General features: G+C 39.0%; 1 protein-coding gene across 11 annotated transcripts in view; it reads right to left on the bottom strand.

Moving 5' to 3' along the window:
• Positions 1-18,520, bottom strand: part of DYRK1A (dual specificity tyrosine phosphorylation regulated kinase 1A) — a 145,571-nt gene that overhangs the window by 39,702 nt on the left and 87,349 nt on the right. For 4 of the 11 annotated variants that reach the window (XM_033856074.2, XM_019922617.3, XM_019922618.3 and 1 more), the window contains 3 exons: positions 15,637-15,802; positions 14,705-14,836; positions 1,189-1,385 (listed from right to left, as the gene is read on the bottom strand). In XM_033856074.2, coding sequence (XP_033711965.1) covers positions 1,189-1,385; positions 14,705-14,836; positions 15,637-15,802 — 495 coding nt within the window. The other 7 variants (XM_033856077.2, XM_033856080.2, XM_019922621.3 and 4 more) reach the window with 4 other exon arrangements.

The raw sequence follows: 18,520 nt of genomic DNA, 5'->3' as shown, positions 1-18,520 counted from the left end.
TTTCTTGAAAGTACAGTGCAAAGACTGTGCTATTACTACTTTTTGGACGTCCAGAGAATTTTCTTCTGGTACACAATTGAACACTTTCCAATTCTGACCAACTGCTCCAATTCTCAAACATACAACTTCTCCATTTACTGCATAAAACAAATTCTTATGTCCTGTCATAATTTATCTTACTATTTAACTGTGAATGTTATTCACGTTATATAATTTTATAAATGTAAAGTCAGTTCAACTATTCACAAGATCTTATTATAATACATACAAGGGTGTCCTCAAATAATGATGTTACTTAACTGTAGCCAATAGCTCATTAAAACCAGGTATTATTGAATTAGAGAAAACACATTTCCTTCAAATAATCCAGTATAAGAAATACTTCGAAATTTTCTGGTTTTGTTCATATCGAAAGACCTAAACAGTGACAAACCAAATTCCTGAGTACATGGAAAAACAGCCATTTTCTGCACTCATCACACACAGTCTCAGTGGAGAAAGAAACTTTACCACAACTATAGCTAGTAAAAAAAAAAAAAAACTCCCGAAATCAAAAATCAACATGGTGGACGCAGTTAATTCAGGAAGATTCATACACACATGCATATGTGTATGTATATCAAGAGATTTCAGCATTTATTCACTTTACACTATCCGTCTTATGGAAAATTGCTGAATCTCTAGTCTGAATATTAGAATGAGCAGCATGATTAATTTATAATTTTTCTTTTTAATTTTAAGGAGTTTCATATTTATTTTTATAAATGTGTACTAAAGTAGTTTATGACAGTATAAAATCACCTCTTTAAGTTTCCTATAATGGAATCCGACTTGTTTTCCTATAACTTACATTTTTCTACTTAACCGCCTTCCCATAAAAATAAGGTTTAAGTTTTTTTATTTTAACTAATATTCTTTAGAAGTAACTTTTCCCCCATCGCAGAATGAGAGAATGTGGTTATGTTTATAAGTGTTTTTCTAATTAAAGTGAAATACATAGAAAAAACCAACCAAAAAAACCAACAAACTTTTAAACACAAACTCCTTAATATCATATTCTGTCAACCCGGAATCCCATGTGACATGTAAACTGAAAACCATTAAGGCATTCTGCCTATTTACTACTTTACCATTTTAATGAATAAATTACCATCCCAACAAATCATTTCTGATACGTCATAAACTTACCTGGTTAGTTAGAGGCTGCTGAATCTGGTCAGAATAAGATAAGGCAGAAACCTGTTGGTCACTTATGTTTGGCTGGCGACGGTCACTGTACTGATGTGAATGGGGCATCTGTCCAGCCATCTGAAGGCCAGCAGCATGGAATGAAAATGACGGTGCAAGCCGAACAGATGAAGGTTTGCATGCTGAAGTCTCTCCTCCTACGAGAAGATAATAAGTGAGGTTTAAAGGATGCATTCATATCCCAATGTTTGTATCTTTTGACTTATCTGATAGTTCTTTAAATAAGGACTTTAGGATGTTCAATAATATTAAAAACCTTTAAAACTGCAAACAAGGGTATGACACTCAACACAACTGTTGTACAATAAACGGTATAAAATATAATAGTGATTAAAATGAATATCTACAAGTCTGTTTTAAGAGAAAATCGTAAGTAAATCTTTTTGTAAAGCAATGGAAACAACCTTTCATACTTATTTTTACATGAGATTTGCATCAATTGAGAACCACAAGTTGCAAAAGTAATCTCTGAATTCCTGCAAAGGGCCTGTCCAATGGATCAGCTCTTCAAAAATCAATTCAAAGGAAAACTGCTGAGATGCCGCTTTGTCAGGTGTATGGCAATCAACAGCCCTAGCATCCCCCAAACCAGGTGAAAAATGTGTCCTAATGGTGCTCACCACTGACACAGGTAATTAAAAGTTGAGCGCACAATACATGGAAACAAATTCACAGGCTGCTGTATTCCTCTGGACTCTTCTGACACAGTCCTAAGAGAGCCTAGACCAGGCAAGCTTGCCACAAAAACGAACAATCAATTATTATCCCACAGGTAGGCTGGGACCATGGTCATAATTTTCATAGTAGAAATGGAAAATTAACATTTTGGTCCTAAAAGTATTTGGTAGCTAGCTAATAAAAGTTAATTTTTCTTTAGGAAAAGAAAAAGACTTTTCTTCTTATATTCAACCAAATCTGCAAATTTGCAATCACAGACTAAAGCCAGAAAACAAAGCACAAAACCCTGGTCAACCAACACTGGCCCAGCATACATGTGCCTGTCTTCCTGAGTAAACCAGCAAACTCTCACCACACAACACACTACACTGTTCAGCACCAGAGTAATTTTTCTAAAGTCAGCTTGTTTTGAAACACACAACGGCGCTGGCCCCAAAGTGAAGACCACAGATTCTTAGCCAGGCTGCTGTAGTTTGAAATTTCAGCTTCACGCTTACCAGCTGTGTGGCCTTGCACACCTAATTTCCTGATAATGATAATAATATCTACCTCAAACAGCTGTGGTGAAGGTTAAGTGCTTTAATACATGTAAAGTACTCAGAACGGCTCCGGCAATTAGTAGATGGCTTAATATCAACTGCAATTACTGTACTGTAATGCACGGTACAGTAGATGGGAAGGAAGATGGGGCGAGTACCCTTCTTCTGGAGCATACAATCTCTACCTGAATGTTGCACAGATTCTGCAAACTAAAGAGAACAAAGCTCAATTCCCCCAAAAAAATATAAGTTCCACTTCTATATCCTACACAGCAAACGCCACTACGCCACTGTCTTCTACCCAGTCAACCAGAATCAAAGCTCTGAGAGTCACGTTCGAGTTCGTTTCCTCCACAGACGGCGTTGTGCAAATGGAAGCCCAATCTCACTGATTCTACTTCCCATAGAACGCTCAGTCTCCTCTTTTCATTTCCATTACCCCATGCCTCACTTAGATGACTAAAATAGATTCCTAATAGATCTCTCTCTCTCTTTACTTTGCCCATGTGCAACTCCGCATTTCTTCAATAAGATGCCTAGAGTGACCTTTCTAAGGCGCAAATCTCAAGTCTTCACCCCCTACTTAGTGTTGTTTTTAGACCTTAGCTTCTATCTCCCTCCATTACAGCGTGCAGTCCTTACTGACCCAGAGTATATGATTCATAAATATCTGCTGGATAAGTACAATGTTCCTGCGATGACAGATGGGATAACTTCTCTAAACATTTCATTATTCATAATTTAAAAATACATTCAGTTAATCCAATTCCATAGAGCGACTTTGTTCGGTGAAAAAAAAAATTTATCCTAAGGAAATAATAGATGATGTGCACAAAAATAGTAAGGGAAGAATGTTTATTTTGGTATTGTTTACAACAGCAAAAAATTGGAAACCTAACTGTCAAATAACTGTGTGTGTGTGTGTGTGTGTGAAATCTGCATGTTAAAAACACAAAAGACTGGGAAGGAATATAAATGTATATGAAAAGAATTGGGGTCCTTGATCTATAAATAATTCTTATAAATAAATAGTAAAAAGACTAAGGCTCTGAATGGCAAACGACTTAACTATTCTGGGTCCTAGTTTCCCTACCTATAGCCGAGGTATTATTACACTAACCCTGTTCCTTTCGGATTGTTATAAAGTTTAAACGAGATACCACAAGTTGACATGCAGAATAGAACCTGGTACATAACATGCACTTTTTAAAACATACAAGTTTCTGTTTCTATCATCAATGTCATTATTACATATTGTGCTTAAACTTATTTGTTATAATACACAGAAAAAAGTCATTAGTATATAGCTTAAATAATTATCATCAATTGAACCTGTGGGACAAGAAAAATAAAACTTGCCATCATTCCAGAAACCCCGCACCACTACTCTATGACGCCTCCCAATCAATACCTAACTCCCTCATCCCTAAAAGTCACTAGTATCTTGACCTCCAAAAACAGATTAGTTTTAACTTTATATAAATGAATTTGTTTGCTTAATGTTAGGCTTATGAACTGTAGCTTGTTCATTATCATTACTTTATCCACCCTACTTTTGATTGACATGGGATTACTTCCAGTTCAGAGCTATTAAGCATACTGCCACTAGAAAGATTCTTAAGTGATTTTCGGTATATACAGAGATGCTGTTCTGTTGGTTTTTTTCCAGTTTTTTGTTTAATCAACCTATTTCTTCCCTAGTAGTTTATGAAAATTCCCTGTGCTCCATTCCTTCACTGACACTTGGAACCATCAGTATTTCTAATTTCAGCCACTGCAGTAGGTGTGTACTCCACTGTGATTTTAATGTGTATTTTCCTCGTGACTATGAGCATCTTTTCATTTATCAGCCACTTGGGTATCCACTTAGGTGAAATGCCCATTCAGATTGTTTTTCAATTTTTCTATCAAGAGAGTCTTTTTCTTACAAATATCTAAAGCCAAAAAAAAATAGATTTTTTAACATATTTTGGATATAAGCCCCTTATCGGTTATAGATGGTTTACACTGTCACTCTCTTAATGGTATTTCTTAAATTAACTAATTTATTTTATTTATTTTTTGGCTGTGTTGGGTCTTTGTTGCTGTGCACGGGCTTTCTCTAGTTGCAGCAAGCGGGGGCTACTCTTCATTGAGATGCACGGGCTTCTCATTGCGGTGGCTCCTCTTGTTGCAGAGCACGGGCTTCAGCAGTTGTGGCTCACGGGCTCAGTAGTTGTGGCTTGTGGGCTTAGTTGCTCTGTGGCATGTGGGATCTTCCCTGACCAGGGCTCAAACCCATGTCCTCTGCATTGGCAGGTGGATTCTTAACCACTGCACCACCAGGGAAGTCCCTTAATGGTATTTTTTGACGAACACAATCTCTTAATGTTACCAACTTTTGGTTTAAAATTAGTACTTTTGGTGTCTGTTTAAGAAATCTTTCCTTTATACCAAAGTCATGAAGAAATTCTATGTTATCTTCCAGAAGTTGAGTTTTACCACTCACATCTAAAGATGGGTAGTGCTCTTGGATCTGATTTCTGTGTTTCCGATAGAAATCAAGTTTCATTTCCCCCCAAAATGGACATCCAGTTAACCCAGAACCAATTATTAAAAGGAAAGTTTCCCCAATGCCCTGTAATGTCAACTTTATCAAAAATCACATACTCATACATACTTGGATCTGTTTTCAGATTCTTTATTCTCTTATGCTGGATAAAGACTTACCTAGATTTCTTGTATCTTTGTGTAAGAACCAAATATTGTCTAAATTATGATAGCTTCAGAAGTTGTAATATGTAGTAAAGAATTTTTTTCTTCTACAAGAATGTTTTGGCTATTCTTAGCCCTCTTTGTGTCTATGTTTTAGAATTAGCTCATCAAATTCACCAAGACAAATAAACGCATGCTGGGATTTTGGTTGAAACTGCATTGTCTGGAACAGCGCTGTCCAACAGAAAGTTCTGCAATGATGGATTTATCTGCACTGTCTAGTAAGTAGCTACTAGCACAACTGGGCACTTGAACAGTCTTCTTTTTCCCCCTTCCTAATCTTTATTCTTCACTTTGCCTTATTCTACTTGCTGCCACCTTCAGTACAGCGGTGATTAGAGGAGGTACAGGTTCTGCTGTCTCACACCCAATCTCAGAAGGAAAGCTTTCTGTATTTCTCCAGTATTGTGGTTGCTCTAGGTATTTAACTGATAACCACTACCAGGTTAACGAAGTTCCCTTCTAGCCCCAGTGTGCTAAAACCTTTTTCTCATGAACTGATGCTGAATTTTATTAAATGCTTTTTCTGAACTCCACTGAAATGACATGCGTTTTCTTATTTATTTAGTTAATGTGGTGAAATACACTGGTTTATGAATGTTAAATCAACTGCAGCATTCCTGGAATACAATTTGGTCATGATTATCCTTTTGTAGTAAATTCACTGGTGACATCACCTGGACGTGCAGCTTTCTTTGTGGGTAGGTTTTTCAATTAAATTTCTTAAATATGACTATTCAGATTTTACATTTTCTGGTGTGTCTGTTTTGGTAGGCTATATGTTTCCAATACTATGTTTACTTTGTCTAAATTTCAAATGCATCGTTATCAACTTCTTCATAATACCCTCTCTTATAAGCTTTTCAATCAGTGTAGACATAACTGTAGTGACAGCCCCTTCACCCAAGATTGGTTAAAAAGTCCTTCTCTTTTCTTCTTTGTGATCAGTCTAATCAAAGGTTTATTAATTTTATTAAGTATTTCTCTTTTACTTGTATTTTCTATTTCTGTACTTATCTTATTCCATCGGTTAGCCAGAGAGGTATATTAAAAATCTCCCATTTAGGTCATGTACTGCATTACATAAATTGAAAGTTTTTATACCTTCCTGATGAATAAGGCCTTTTATCATTAAAAACTGCCCCTGTTTGTTTCCAATAATGCTTTTCACCTTGTCTGACATTAGCATGACTACACCAAGCCCACCTCTTAATCTTCGCATGGTATGTCTTTTGTTCATCCTTTTACTTTCAACCTTTGTTCCCTTATATTTTAGGTTTGTTTCTTGTTAAACAGTATGTAGTTGGGTTTAATTCATGTATGAACACTAATAACCTTTCTATACTTATTCCAACTGTTTTATGTTCCTTTCTTACCTTCTGCTGGATTAAACTTTATATGCCCTCCTTGCACGCAGATTATTTTTTTTAAGTTATCTTATACATTACAATATGGATTATATATCCTTGACTCACCAAAATCTAATTACTCCTTTAATTTGTATACTATTGTTGACTTGCGTATGTACACACACACACACACCACAAACACACAATCACAAGACAGTGACTAATCATCCAGCATGAGTAGAATCAGACTCAAGAATACATTTTGGGTGACGGATCAATAACTTTTTGATATCCAGACAGCCATGAAAGAAATACAATGAACTGGATAGCTGCTGCTTGATTATTACTGTTACAACTATCCTCCTAAAATACTTGTTTCATTTTCTGAATCTAGATCTAGTCAATTACAGGCACTAAATTCAACAAGCACTCACTGAGGGGTAACTAAGGCATTGGTTTGTGGGGGTGACAATGCCACCCACGATCTATAACAGTGAGTCTCAAACTTTAACGTGCTTACAAATTGCCTTTGAATCTTGTTAAAACTGCAGACTGACTCAGTAGATCTAGAGTAGGGCTTGAGAGTCTAACAAGCCACCAAATGATGCCAATGCTGCTTTGAATAACATCTAAAAAAATTTAACTGCTCATCTTAAGAAAGCTATCTTCCAACTAACGCAAATAGCAGAGAGTCCAAAAACAGGCTATATTCTGACTACACAATACACCGTAAGGCTTTTCCCCCCACATTTTGGGGTTTGTAGGTTGTTTTTTTTTTAAAGACTAAAACACATTTCTGTCCTAAGAGTGGTATGGTAGGTGACAAAGAATCTGATTTTCCTTTAAAATTTGCTGTAGGTAATCTAAATGTGGGTCAACAAGAAACAACTATGTTTTTCACTTGTGGGATTTTTTTTGGGCTGCATTGGGTCTTCGTTGCTGAGCGTGGGCTTTCTCTAGTTGTGGCGAGCGGGGGCTACTCTTTGTTGCGGTGCACGGGCTTCTCATTGCGGTGGCTTCTTTTGTTGCGAAGAACGGGCTCTAGGCGCGTGGGCTTCAGTAGTCCAGACACAGAGGTTCAGTAGTTGCAGTGCAGGGGCTTAGTTGCTCCGTGGCCTGTAGGATCTTCCAGGACCAGGGCTCGAACCTGTGTCCCCTGCGTGGGCAGGCAGATTCTTAACCACTGCGCCACCAGGGAAGTCCCTGTGGGATTTTTTTTTTATAAAGCTATTTACAATACCATCTGTTTACTATAAAATCTATTATAACTACTTAGTAACATTACCAGTTACTTAGCGAAGTGAAAGAAAGATTAAGCTTCTAGCACTAAGGCCTGGTATATAGGTGGTGTCTGCCACATGCTCACTGTCTCCTTTCTTAGCTCAACTGCTGCATGTGAAATCCAGAAAGAGACTCAAGTTTAGTTTCCTCCCACAATGCCAGAAAGTATTTAAGGTATTCACTCATTCATTCCTCTCCTATAATAAGACTCCAAGAAGACAAACTAATATGGGAATTTCTTGTCAACTTGATTCTATAATTAAGCAAATCACCATGGTTTTTATTCTTTCTAAAGTTTCCATCTTCCTTTTTTTTTTTTGCGGTACGAGGGCCTCTCACTGTTGTGGCCTCTCCCATTGCGGAGCACAGGCTCCGGACGCGCAGGCTCAGCGGCCATGGCTCACGGGCCCAGCCGCTCCGCAGCCTGTGGAATCTTCCCAGACCAGGGCACGAACCCATGTCCCCTGCATCGGCAGGCAGACTCTCAACCACTGCGCCACCAGGGAAGCTCCCATCTTCCTTTTTAAATCTAAATGTTAATGAGGAAATAGACTCAGTTCATCCTATAACAGAGACGATGATAAAGAATTAGGCTGAACTATATGAAATTGCTGACATTAGACCTCCTTTGGCCTACAAAACAGCAATTTCATATGGTTTAACCTATATCTGCCATATTATATATAACCCTTATTCAACTAAATTAAAAATAATATTTTAGCCCAAGAATGTATCATAAATACATGTTGCAATAGCAGATATTTTAATTTAATGATAAACTTACAAAACTTAATTCAAAAGTATTTTTTTTAAATATCTTTACTGGAGTACAATTGCTTTACAATGGTGCGTTAGCTTCTGCTTCAAAATCATGCCTTGGAGCTCAACTCCAAGGTAATATTTTAAATTGCTGCCAAATAGTATAAAAGGCAAGCTGGAGAAAAGGATGCATGTAAGGTTCTGTCTTCATTTTTTATATCCTTCTGAACTCTATGAATCTTTTTAACCATAAGCATATCTTCATAAATTTTAAAAGTTCATAAAAATGTTGGTAAATAGTTTATTTAAAAATGAAGCAGCGGGCTTCCTTGGTGGCGCAGTGGTTGAGAATCTGCCTGCCAATGCAGGGGACATGGGTTCGAGCACTGGTCTGGGAAGATCCCACATGCCGCGGAGCAACTGGGCCCGTGAGCCACTACTACTGAGCCTGTGCCACTACTACTGAGCCTGTGCATCTGGAGCCTGCGCTCTGCAACAAGAGAGGCTGCGACAGTGAGAGGCCCATGCACCGCAATGAAGAGTGGTCCCTGCTTGCTGCAACTGGAGAAAGCCCTCGCGCAGAAACGAAGACCCAACACAGCCAAAAGTAACTAAATAATAAATAAATAAATAAATTTTTAAAAATGAAGCAGTTTCCTCACTATGTTCTAAACTTTAACAACTAGAGACCATAACACTAGTAGAGATTAGCACTGATTCTAGAGAGAAACATTCCATGAACAGATCTCAGCGACTGAGAGACGGCAAGACAGAGGCAGAAGTAGACACAGAGGAAATACCAAACAGAAAAGCCTGGGAGAAGACCCTGAGTGAAAATACCAATCATTTATCTCTGATATAAGACCCACATGTAGCATCACTTGTAGCTAACTTGAATTTTTTTTTATTAATATACTGATAGGAGACCATCCTTGTGACAGTATTAATCCACATTAGATTTTAAAGAGACAGAACAATGTTAAAGAACAAAAAAAATGAAAATAATTCAAGTTAATTAAAACTAAGACATTCAAATGCAGAAACTTTTACAAGGCCAAGTTTCTGAGACAGAATCCCCTAAGAAATGACAGAAAGGCAACCAACCTTAAGTGGGAAGAAACCTCCAAGGTCCCTAGCAACAAGATATACCCATAGCAAAAGAGAAGAAAAACGTTAAAGGAATAGCCAGTTGCACTTTTAATGATGGCTGGCAAGAAAAATACAAATTAAGAGGGTAACTGAATGGAAGTCCACGAGTAAGATATCATTAGTACTAAGAACAGTGCCTGGGACGTGGCCTGCATTCAGTAAATATCTGTTCGGTGAAAGAATGAACTGAATCCATCAGGAATATTTAGAACATGAAGAAATGGTTCAAAAAGGGAGGGAGAAAGCTGAAGGGGGTAAGGATGAAAGAAGTATTTTTAAAATGGCAAAGTGGTTAAGAATCCGCCTGCCAATGCAGGGGACATGGGTTTGAGCCCTGGTCCAGGAAGATCCCACATGCCGCAGAGCGGCTAAGCCCGTGCGCCACAACTACTGAGCCTGTGCTCTAGAGCCCGCGTGCCGCAACTACTGAAGCCCGTGCACCTAGAGCCTGTGCTCTGTAACAAGAGAAGCCACCACAGTGAGAAGCCCGCGCACCACAACGAAGAGTAGCCCCCGCTCACTGCAACCAGAGAAAGCCTGCACGCAGCAACAAAGACTCAACACAGCCAAAAATAAAAATAAATATAAATATAAATAAATAAATAAATAAAATGGGGGCTCATGAACCAGAAGTAAAGAACAGTCTAATCACAGCACAGGCTACATCTATTGCTGACAGTCAATTTCTCTTACTCACTTTTATATCCCAAACACATGACAGTGCCTGCCTCCACAGGTGTTAAATAAATATACATTAAGGTGAAACTATGTTATGATTCTATAAATTATCTAATTTTAAAAACAAATGAACTGATTTCTTATTACCCTCTAGCTAGTGGCCAATATGTATCACCACAGAATGCATGTGTACATGTACACACACACACACACACACACACACACACACACACTTTAACCTAATAGCCAAAACAGCATATTCAATTGTCTACAAACAGGATGAAGTTGCTCATATAACACCTAAACAAATGCTCGGTTTATCAATATGAGATGTTAAGTAAATCTGTGCATTAAATTGTTAAAAGTAACAATGGTATAGGGATAAAAATATTTCTCTTTAAAGCCTATAATATCAGACTTCCACTTCTGACCATTTTAGAGCACCTGGTACCGAACTACCTCACTCACAACAAACCACTACGAAACTAGTCAAAACAGATGAAATGACTGTTTTCAGACACTGGACAACAGGCCGCACAGAACAACAACTTTGTGTGCCTAGTGATCACCGAGAAAAGGGAAACAAACTTGGTGAGCCCCACAACCACCTTGGCTTTCTATCTGGAGACAATTTCCAGAGTACAGTGCAGGGAGGGGGGCCCAAACAGAACACAGTGGTCTTACTGAACTGAGGAGACAGAGATGAGAGTTCAAGGCTACTGAGTTAGCTGGAATCTGTGGGGCAGGCAGTAGAAATAAGGAAGTTATGCAGAGAAGGAGCTCCATTCATCTATACCTGGGGATGCCCTTGACTGTGTGGCCAAATACTAAGCTGCACAATCGTCAGGTGAAGGTCCATGAGGCCACACAAAGAGCAACAGGCAGGGAGCTGAAAGCTGAACAACTACTAGAACTTGCCCCGGACTGAGAGACAGTAAGTGTTCTAATCACTTAGGGTGGAGAAATCGTGACAAACACCACAGACATTCAACAGAGACCCCAGAAAATCCACACTTTAGGAGGAAAGCTATACTGGCCCTATAAAAGGCAGCCTTCCACTTGTAACAGAGACTGAAACAAACCTCAAAGGATCAAGATGACCAACAAGTAAGCTAACAGCCCACCAGGACAAAATTCAACACTTCTTAAAAGGAGGGCAACAAAACCCAGATGCTCAACAGCCTAGCATTCTTAACGTCCATATCCAGTCAAAAATCACTAGGCACACAAAGAAGCAGGAAAAGGAGATCTGTATTCAGGAAGAAAATACCTCATTAATAGACCCAGAAATGACAGAAATAGTGAAATTAGCAGACAAAAAATAGATTACAAATCTTTTAAAATATAAAGGAAATTACGGACAAAATAAAAGAACAAACAGCAAATCTTAACAGATAAATGGAAAATATAAATAGGAACCAAAAAGAAATTCTAGAAATGAAAAATAATTGAAGTGAAAAATTCACTAAATGGACCTAATAGGAGACTAGACACTGTGGAAGGGGGGAAAAAATCAGTCAATTTAAAAACAAAGAAACAGGCCTTCCCTGGTGGCGCAGTGGTTAAGAATCCACCTGCCAATGCAGGCGACACGGGTTCGAGCCCTGGTCCGGGAAGATCCCACATGCCGCGGAGCAACTAAGCCGGTACGCCACAACTGCTGAGCCTGCGCTCTAGAGCCCGCGAGCCACAACTACAGAGCTCGCGTGCCACAACTACTGAAGCCCACGTGCCTAGAGTACAAGACACTATAACTTAAGGATGCATGTGGTAAGCCCTCAAGCAACCACTGAGAAAGACTGGATGGATGGATGGATGGACAGATGGACGGATTATCCTCAACTAGATCACAGAAAATCTTACTTAGCCCTAAGAAAGACAGTAAACGGTCCTTTACCCTTTCAGTTACTAACGGCAAACCAAATTCTTATAGCTGAAGTAAAATGTCAAGCACTTATTTTTAATAATAGCATCTGGGGGCTTCCCTGGTGGCGCAGTGGTTGAGAGTCCGCCTGCCGATGCAGGGGACACAGGTTCGTGCCCCGGTCCGGGAAGATCCCACATGCCGTGGAGCGGCTGGGCCCGTGAGCCATGGCCGCTGAGCCTGCGCGTCCGGAGCCCGTGCTCCGCAATGGGAGAGGCCACAACAGTGAGAGGCCCGCGTACCGCAAAAATAATAATAAATAAATAAATAAATAATAGCATCTGGAACACAAAAAGGATTAAAATAATCACTCAAGATACAGCTGCCAGACTCTATAATTATTATACTGTACATAGTATATATAATACATAATATGGGTAATTTATATTTCTCCCAATATTCTAAAATTATAAAATATGTTTAAATAGAAAAAAATAAATGAAACAGATAATACTACCTGGTTATTTTATGGGTTATCAGCAGCTATGAAAAAATTCCAAGTGGAAAAAAAGAAATCCCTTTTTTCTTATACTGTCCATTAAATTAAAATGTTTAATCAGTAATAAGCCCATCTAAATAAAAAATTTCCCCCTTTAGTAGGAAACAAGGTGCCAAGCAGCCTTTGAGCCCTTAATTTTTAGTAATGGGGGGTGGGGCTGAAACAAAAGACAAGTAAACATACACAATTTCCGTAGAGAAATTTTAGAAGCGAGATTAAACCTTTCAAGAGATCAATTCCAACCACTTGAAGAAAATGAAGATCAGTGATTTTCTTCCTTGGCCTGGTAGCTACTTAGTGACTGATATGGAGTCCACCTCCCAGTCCACCTCCCAGTGCAATAATGTTACTGAAACGGACACTCCCCCTGCCCTCCTCCAGCTTTGTTCACTACTGAATCCCTAGGACTTAGAACAGTGCTCAACATGCAGTAGACATGCTGTAAGTAACTGCTGCCTAACCAACTCACTGTGCAGTACAGAAAGAGCACAGACATTTACAAATTTATAAATATGAATCTGCCATTAGGAGAAGATTTAGAAATGCCAACACAAAAGATTATTATGTTACAATAAATTAAGCATACAAGCTGCTGAATTTTAGGTGTGATTAACTGGTAACTGATTGTAAATGACTTCAACAAAACTTTTCTAAAACTTAAAACTAAAATTTTACTGGAAAAATTACATGCTAAAGAAAGCAACATACTTAACACAGAAACCAAAATAATGGCCACTTGAACAAAATGTTCACAAACATGCTTTTGAGGCAAATTAAGTTTGAGGGAAATACGATAAAAAAAAAAGGTTTATCTTCATGATGGCAGCTGCATGATCCTTGCTGGCTCATAACTGTTTCAAAGTTATATAGCCTCTAACCCATCCACCCCACCCTACTCCAGTCCTTTTGGGAAACAAAAAGCAAACTTGTTTCTGATAGTTTAATTTTAGATGCTGTTTCACCGGACAGCCCTGCAGAGGGACAGAAAAAAGATGCCTTCTGAACGAGCAAAATCCAGCTCTCAGCACAAGGGAACAGCAAGGAGACAACAGCTGCTGCAGCAGCCTTTTCTGGCTGTCTCAGTACAAAAACAGTGTCACCTATAAATATAGGACCTAATTTACATAAATTTCTTTCTAGCCACAGTATGAGAATAACATGATTTATTCAACAGGTAACTAATCAGGCTAAAGGAGACCAAGATTCGAAAAAAAGAAAAAAATCTACTACCACTGTGAGAATAAAAGTATTTTCAAGAATCTAGAAGATCTACACAGGACAGTGCTGGTTGCTCTATCAGGCATCCGGGTTAATACCAAAGAAAATGAGCAAATAACTGGGGTCCTGACTAGAATGCTTGTATAAATGCTAAACATTTGTTTAACTGAAGGATTCACATGTTCACTGCAGTCATCTGGCCTGCAGTAAGTTTAACTTTCATAAATAAATAAAGATACTGAAAGTATTACAAAAATGATGTAAGTCATTCAAACTGACAAACTATACTGGTTAAAATCAAGAAACAATTCTTTCAAGCAAGCTAAGGAACTATCATCATTCAGTTAGACGGTAAGCCAGATCTGAGAGTCTAGCGTGCCTTTCAACGAGAAGGGACGACAGTGATCGCGTAGCTCAAGGCTATCAGACAGCTGTCCCTCATACTAGAATTTGTCAGATGACACATACCCTTATTTATGGTTTAGCAAATACAATCACCTGAGACAGGGTTAGCGGTAGTTGACAACGCATGAAACAGTTAAAGTCAGCCTAACCAGCAGTAACGTGACATGTGCATTCAACGAACGCCACTTCCTATTTTCAGTCAGAAGATGGGGTTTTCATTCACCTCCTCTCAGGTCAGAGTCATCTGTGGGACAGTTAAGGAAAAGCACTGGAACCATCCAGATGGGATAACTGTAGATCTCAAGCTGCTCATAACCACCTTTGTGAAGCTCTGCTTTCCGTATCTCAGATTCCTCTGTAACAGGCAAATTTAGCATATTCATTTACAAAACAGGTAAAATGAGAAATACACCAGGAAAGTTCAAGCTTGCTACATAGAAATACACTGAACTAGGATTTAAGACTTCCTCTCGCTTGCTGTAACACCCGCATAAATGCAGCATGGTAACAAATAAGTCAGTTTCCTCATACATGAAATGAGATGGTTCATCATCTTGTCCAGTCACGTAAACACAAAGTATTCCTTCCTTTGTAAAATGCCATGGATTTGAAATGTTACACAGATCACTGCCAGAGGAAAGGAAAGGTTGTGCTCAAAAGTCTCTGTTTAGAGCTTAAATGACACATTTTAATAAATGGTGGTTAGATTCTAATTTATTTCCTTTTTAAAAAAATCTATACAAATACATAGTAAAATACTATTTATCTAAAAAAAACTTTAAATGTTTTATATATATATACACACATAAAGTATATACACGTATATACATACACACACATAATGTATGAGTATGTTCATACATATAAACCTGAATTACCCAAAGATGCTCCCTCCCCAACCCCATTCCAGGATTTTTCTTCAGATCTCTTGACCACGACTTTGCTAGGGCCCATAAACACTACAGTTGCCTTCCAGAAACCTGGAAGTACAAAAGGAAGAGAAACCACATATTACAACACAACTAAAAGCTAAAATATTATGAAGCTATTAAAAAGCTGAACACTGCCTGCTTAGCTGCCTTCCCCTCCAGGAAGAAGAATCAGAACACAGAGAGAGGCCGCTAGGAATACAACACAGGCGGAAATGTCACCTACCACAGGCTGCCATCACTTCAGCTATGCCACAACCATGCCACTTTAACAAGTGTCTGGAGATGCTACTAAGTTTCAGGCACATAAAGTTTCTTTGGAAAGAAAGCTGCCCCATACGTTCCCTCATCTTTGCCTCTGCCTTCTCCCAAAGCAGGCACAGCAACAGCAGCTGAGAAAGAAAAAAACACTTTTAAAACTCTCTCCCTCTCTGATCCCAGGCGGAAAAGAGGAGAACATACACATAACTCCTCTCCTCAGTCTTTTTTCGTTCTAGCTAGACAGCTGTTAAACATACAAGATATTTTTAAATCTAGTTAAGTGCTTAGTTGGGTACCTATATTGAATTGCAGCATAATACTTAAAATTATCCAATGAGGCAATCATTTGGCTTTGTGATTCCAATTAGAACACTGTATATTTACAGGGATTTTCCATTACAAAATGCCCCAAAGGCAAGATATTTATCTGACCAGAGACACTTTAAAAGTTAAGTACTGAGCAAACTGTTAACTGTTCACAGAGGTTTTAAAATGTAATAATATTTTTAAAAGGAACACTTCATTAAAACTATATTTATGTAGCAAATAAATACATCATTTTAGAGTTCATCATTAGTTTTCCCTCTTCCATTTCTACTGTGCAAAAGTGTTTAAAATTTGCATCTGAGTTCCATGCCAAATGAAAACAGTCTGGAAAATGTTACTGTCCAAAGTGTTATACAATATCCTTAAATATATAAAGCTCTCTAACGATACAATTAAAAACACTAAGATCTGCCCCCACACCCCGAAAAAAGGCAAAAGATGCAATTCTCACAAACCAATAATAAGCATATGGGAAAACTTTCAAACTCACTGGAAGTCAAAAAGTAAGTCGACAGGTAAATAACAATGAGATTTCATTATTTACCTCTCAAACAAGCACATTTTTCTAAACCAAAGAGAATACCCTCAGTAGTAATAGTAAGAATAAAGCAGGTTTGTATGACCCTTTACCAGGATGCTCTGTCAATAGTTTTTCACAACTAAAGAAAAAGTAATAAAAGTAAAAAATAGTAACAACATTCATTAAACCCTTCTTCCATGCCAAGTTTTGTTCCAGTATGCCTCATATCCATGAAAGCTCCAAGAATTAGGTGGCATCATTACAGCATCTGTTACACTTTACATAGAAAGAAACTGAAGTCCAGCAGCTGCACAGGGGCCCTGAATGTGGTGGCCCCATGCTCATGGCTGGTCAGTGGTAACACAACCCAGGCTCTGCAGAGTCCACTCTCCTCACCAGGGAACGCCTCAAAGATAGAAAGAGTGGGAAAGTGCTCAAGAGACACGAGAAACACCTCCTACAAGACGAGACTGCTAAGTCCTCCCTTGCAAAGGAGTGAAGATAAACTGAACTAGCAGGGAAAAGAGATCGAGGCTGAGAAAGAGCACCCTGCTTGAGAATGTCCTTCCCAAGTACAACCTGCTTGAATTCAAGTGAAAATAAATGCAGCACGGATGCATACAAATGGATGGCTGTGGCCAGAAGAGAGGGGAATTTAAAAAGGAATCTAGGAAAAACAGATAAACTTCACATGAAGCTTTACAAAAGTACCTTCCTAAAAAAGCCAGTTCTCAGTCTCCATGAATCTTGTGAAGAGCTCACGAAAATGTCCTGTGGAAAAAGACAAGACCGGGAAGTGGGCCACGGTCCAGACCTACCTTCACCTGCAGCCTCACCCTGTGCAGGCCCTCCCTCAGGCTCCAGCCCCAGCTCTCCCAGGTGCACCCTCCGCTCCCTCCTTACTCCGCTACTTTGCCCGACCAACTCCCACTTCTCTTCCAGACAGCGGTTCAAACGTCACTTCAAGTTTGGCTGGAGAACATAGACAGAGGGGTAGGTTACAGATAGAAAGGCAGGCTGGACCAAAGAGTCTTTCTGCCAGGATAAGAGATTTGGATTTTGTAAAATAGGTAAGAGGGTGCCAGAGAAAGGGTGCCAGGAGTGACACCACTCCAGCTGTGTTTTCAACTATAGAAACACACACTCTGGAGTGTCTGGATTCAATTTTGCCACTTACTACCTAGCTACTGAGTGACTGGATAATTCAATCTCTGCCTCCCTTTCCATCTGCAGAATGGGTTAATAACAGTGCTTGAACCTCAAGACTATTATGAAAGTTAAAGACAATGTTTTAAACCAGGGGTCCCTAACCGCCAGGCCACGGACCATTATCGGTCCGCAGCCTGTTAGGAACAGGGCCGCACGGCCAGGGGTGAGCGGCAGGCCAGCGAGCGAAGCTTCATCTGCCTCTCCCCATCGCTGCATTACCACCTGAACCATGTCCCACCCACCCCCCCATCCGTGGAAAAACTGTCTTCCACGAAATCGGTCCCTAGTGCCAAAAAGGTTGGGGACCACTGTTTTAAACAATATCTGGCACATGGTAAGTGCTCAATAGATGTTCTATTATTTAAGCTTATCATAATTGATGTGTAATACGGATTGAAACAGAGAGAAACCTCAAGCAGAGATCAATTAGGGGCTTATTTCAACAGTCCGAGCAAAGGACTGTGAGAGGCTTTAGGAGATTAATGTTGAAAAAAAAAAGGAAGATGTATGAAGAGACACCACGGGATAGAAATGACAGGACTTAAAAACTTGTTTAAAGATGGAAGATGAGAGAGAGACAAGCTGGTTTCAAAAATGGCTCAGTGGTTTTGAGCCTAGGAGACTTAGGAAACAGTGGTGACAATGAGAAAGTCTGAAAAGGGCACTAGGTTGAATGAACACATGTTCTTAAATGTAATGACTTGGTCAAAGACTGCTTCCTAGTACATCTCAGCAGTTTTCATGCTATCAAGCACAAGACAGTTAAACCTTTATTGAGAATAGAAAGGAGAAA

The sequence above is a fragment of the Tursiops truncatus genome, chromosome 4, assembly GCF_011762595.2.
Source record: "Tursiops truncatus isolate mTurTru1 chromosome 4, mTurTru1.mat.Y, whole genome shotgun sequence".
Lineage (NCBI taxonomy): Eukaryota > Metazoa > Chordata > Mammalia > Artiodactyla > Delphinidae > Tursiops > Tursiops truncatus.
Note: the sequence above shows the minus strand (reverse complement) of the source record. Positions and strands in the feature narration are given on the sequence as shown.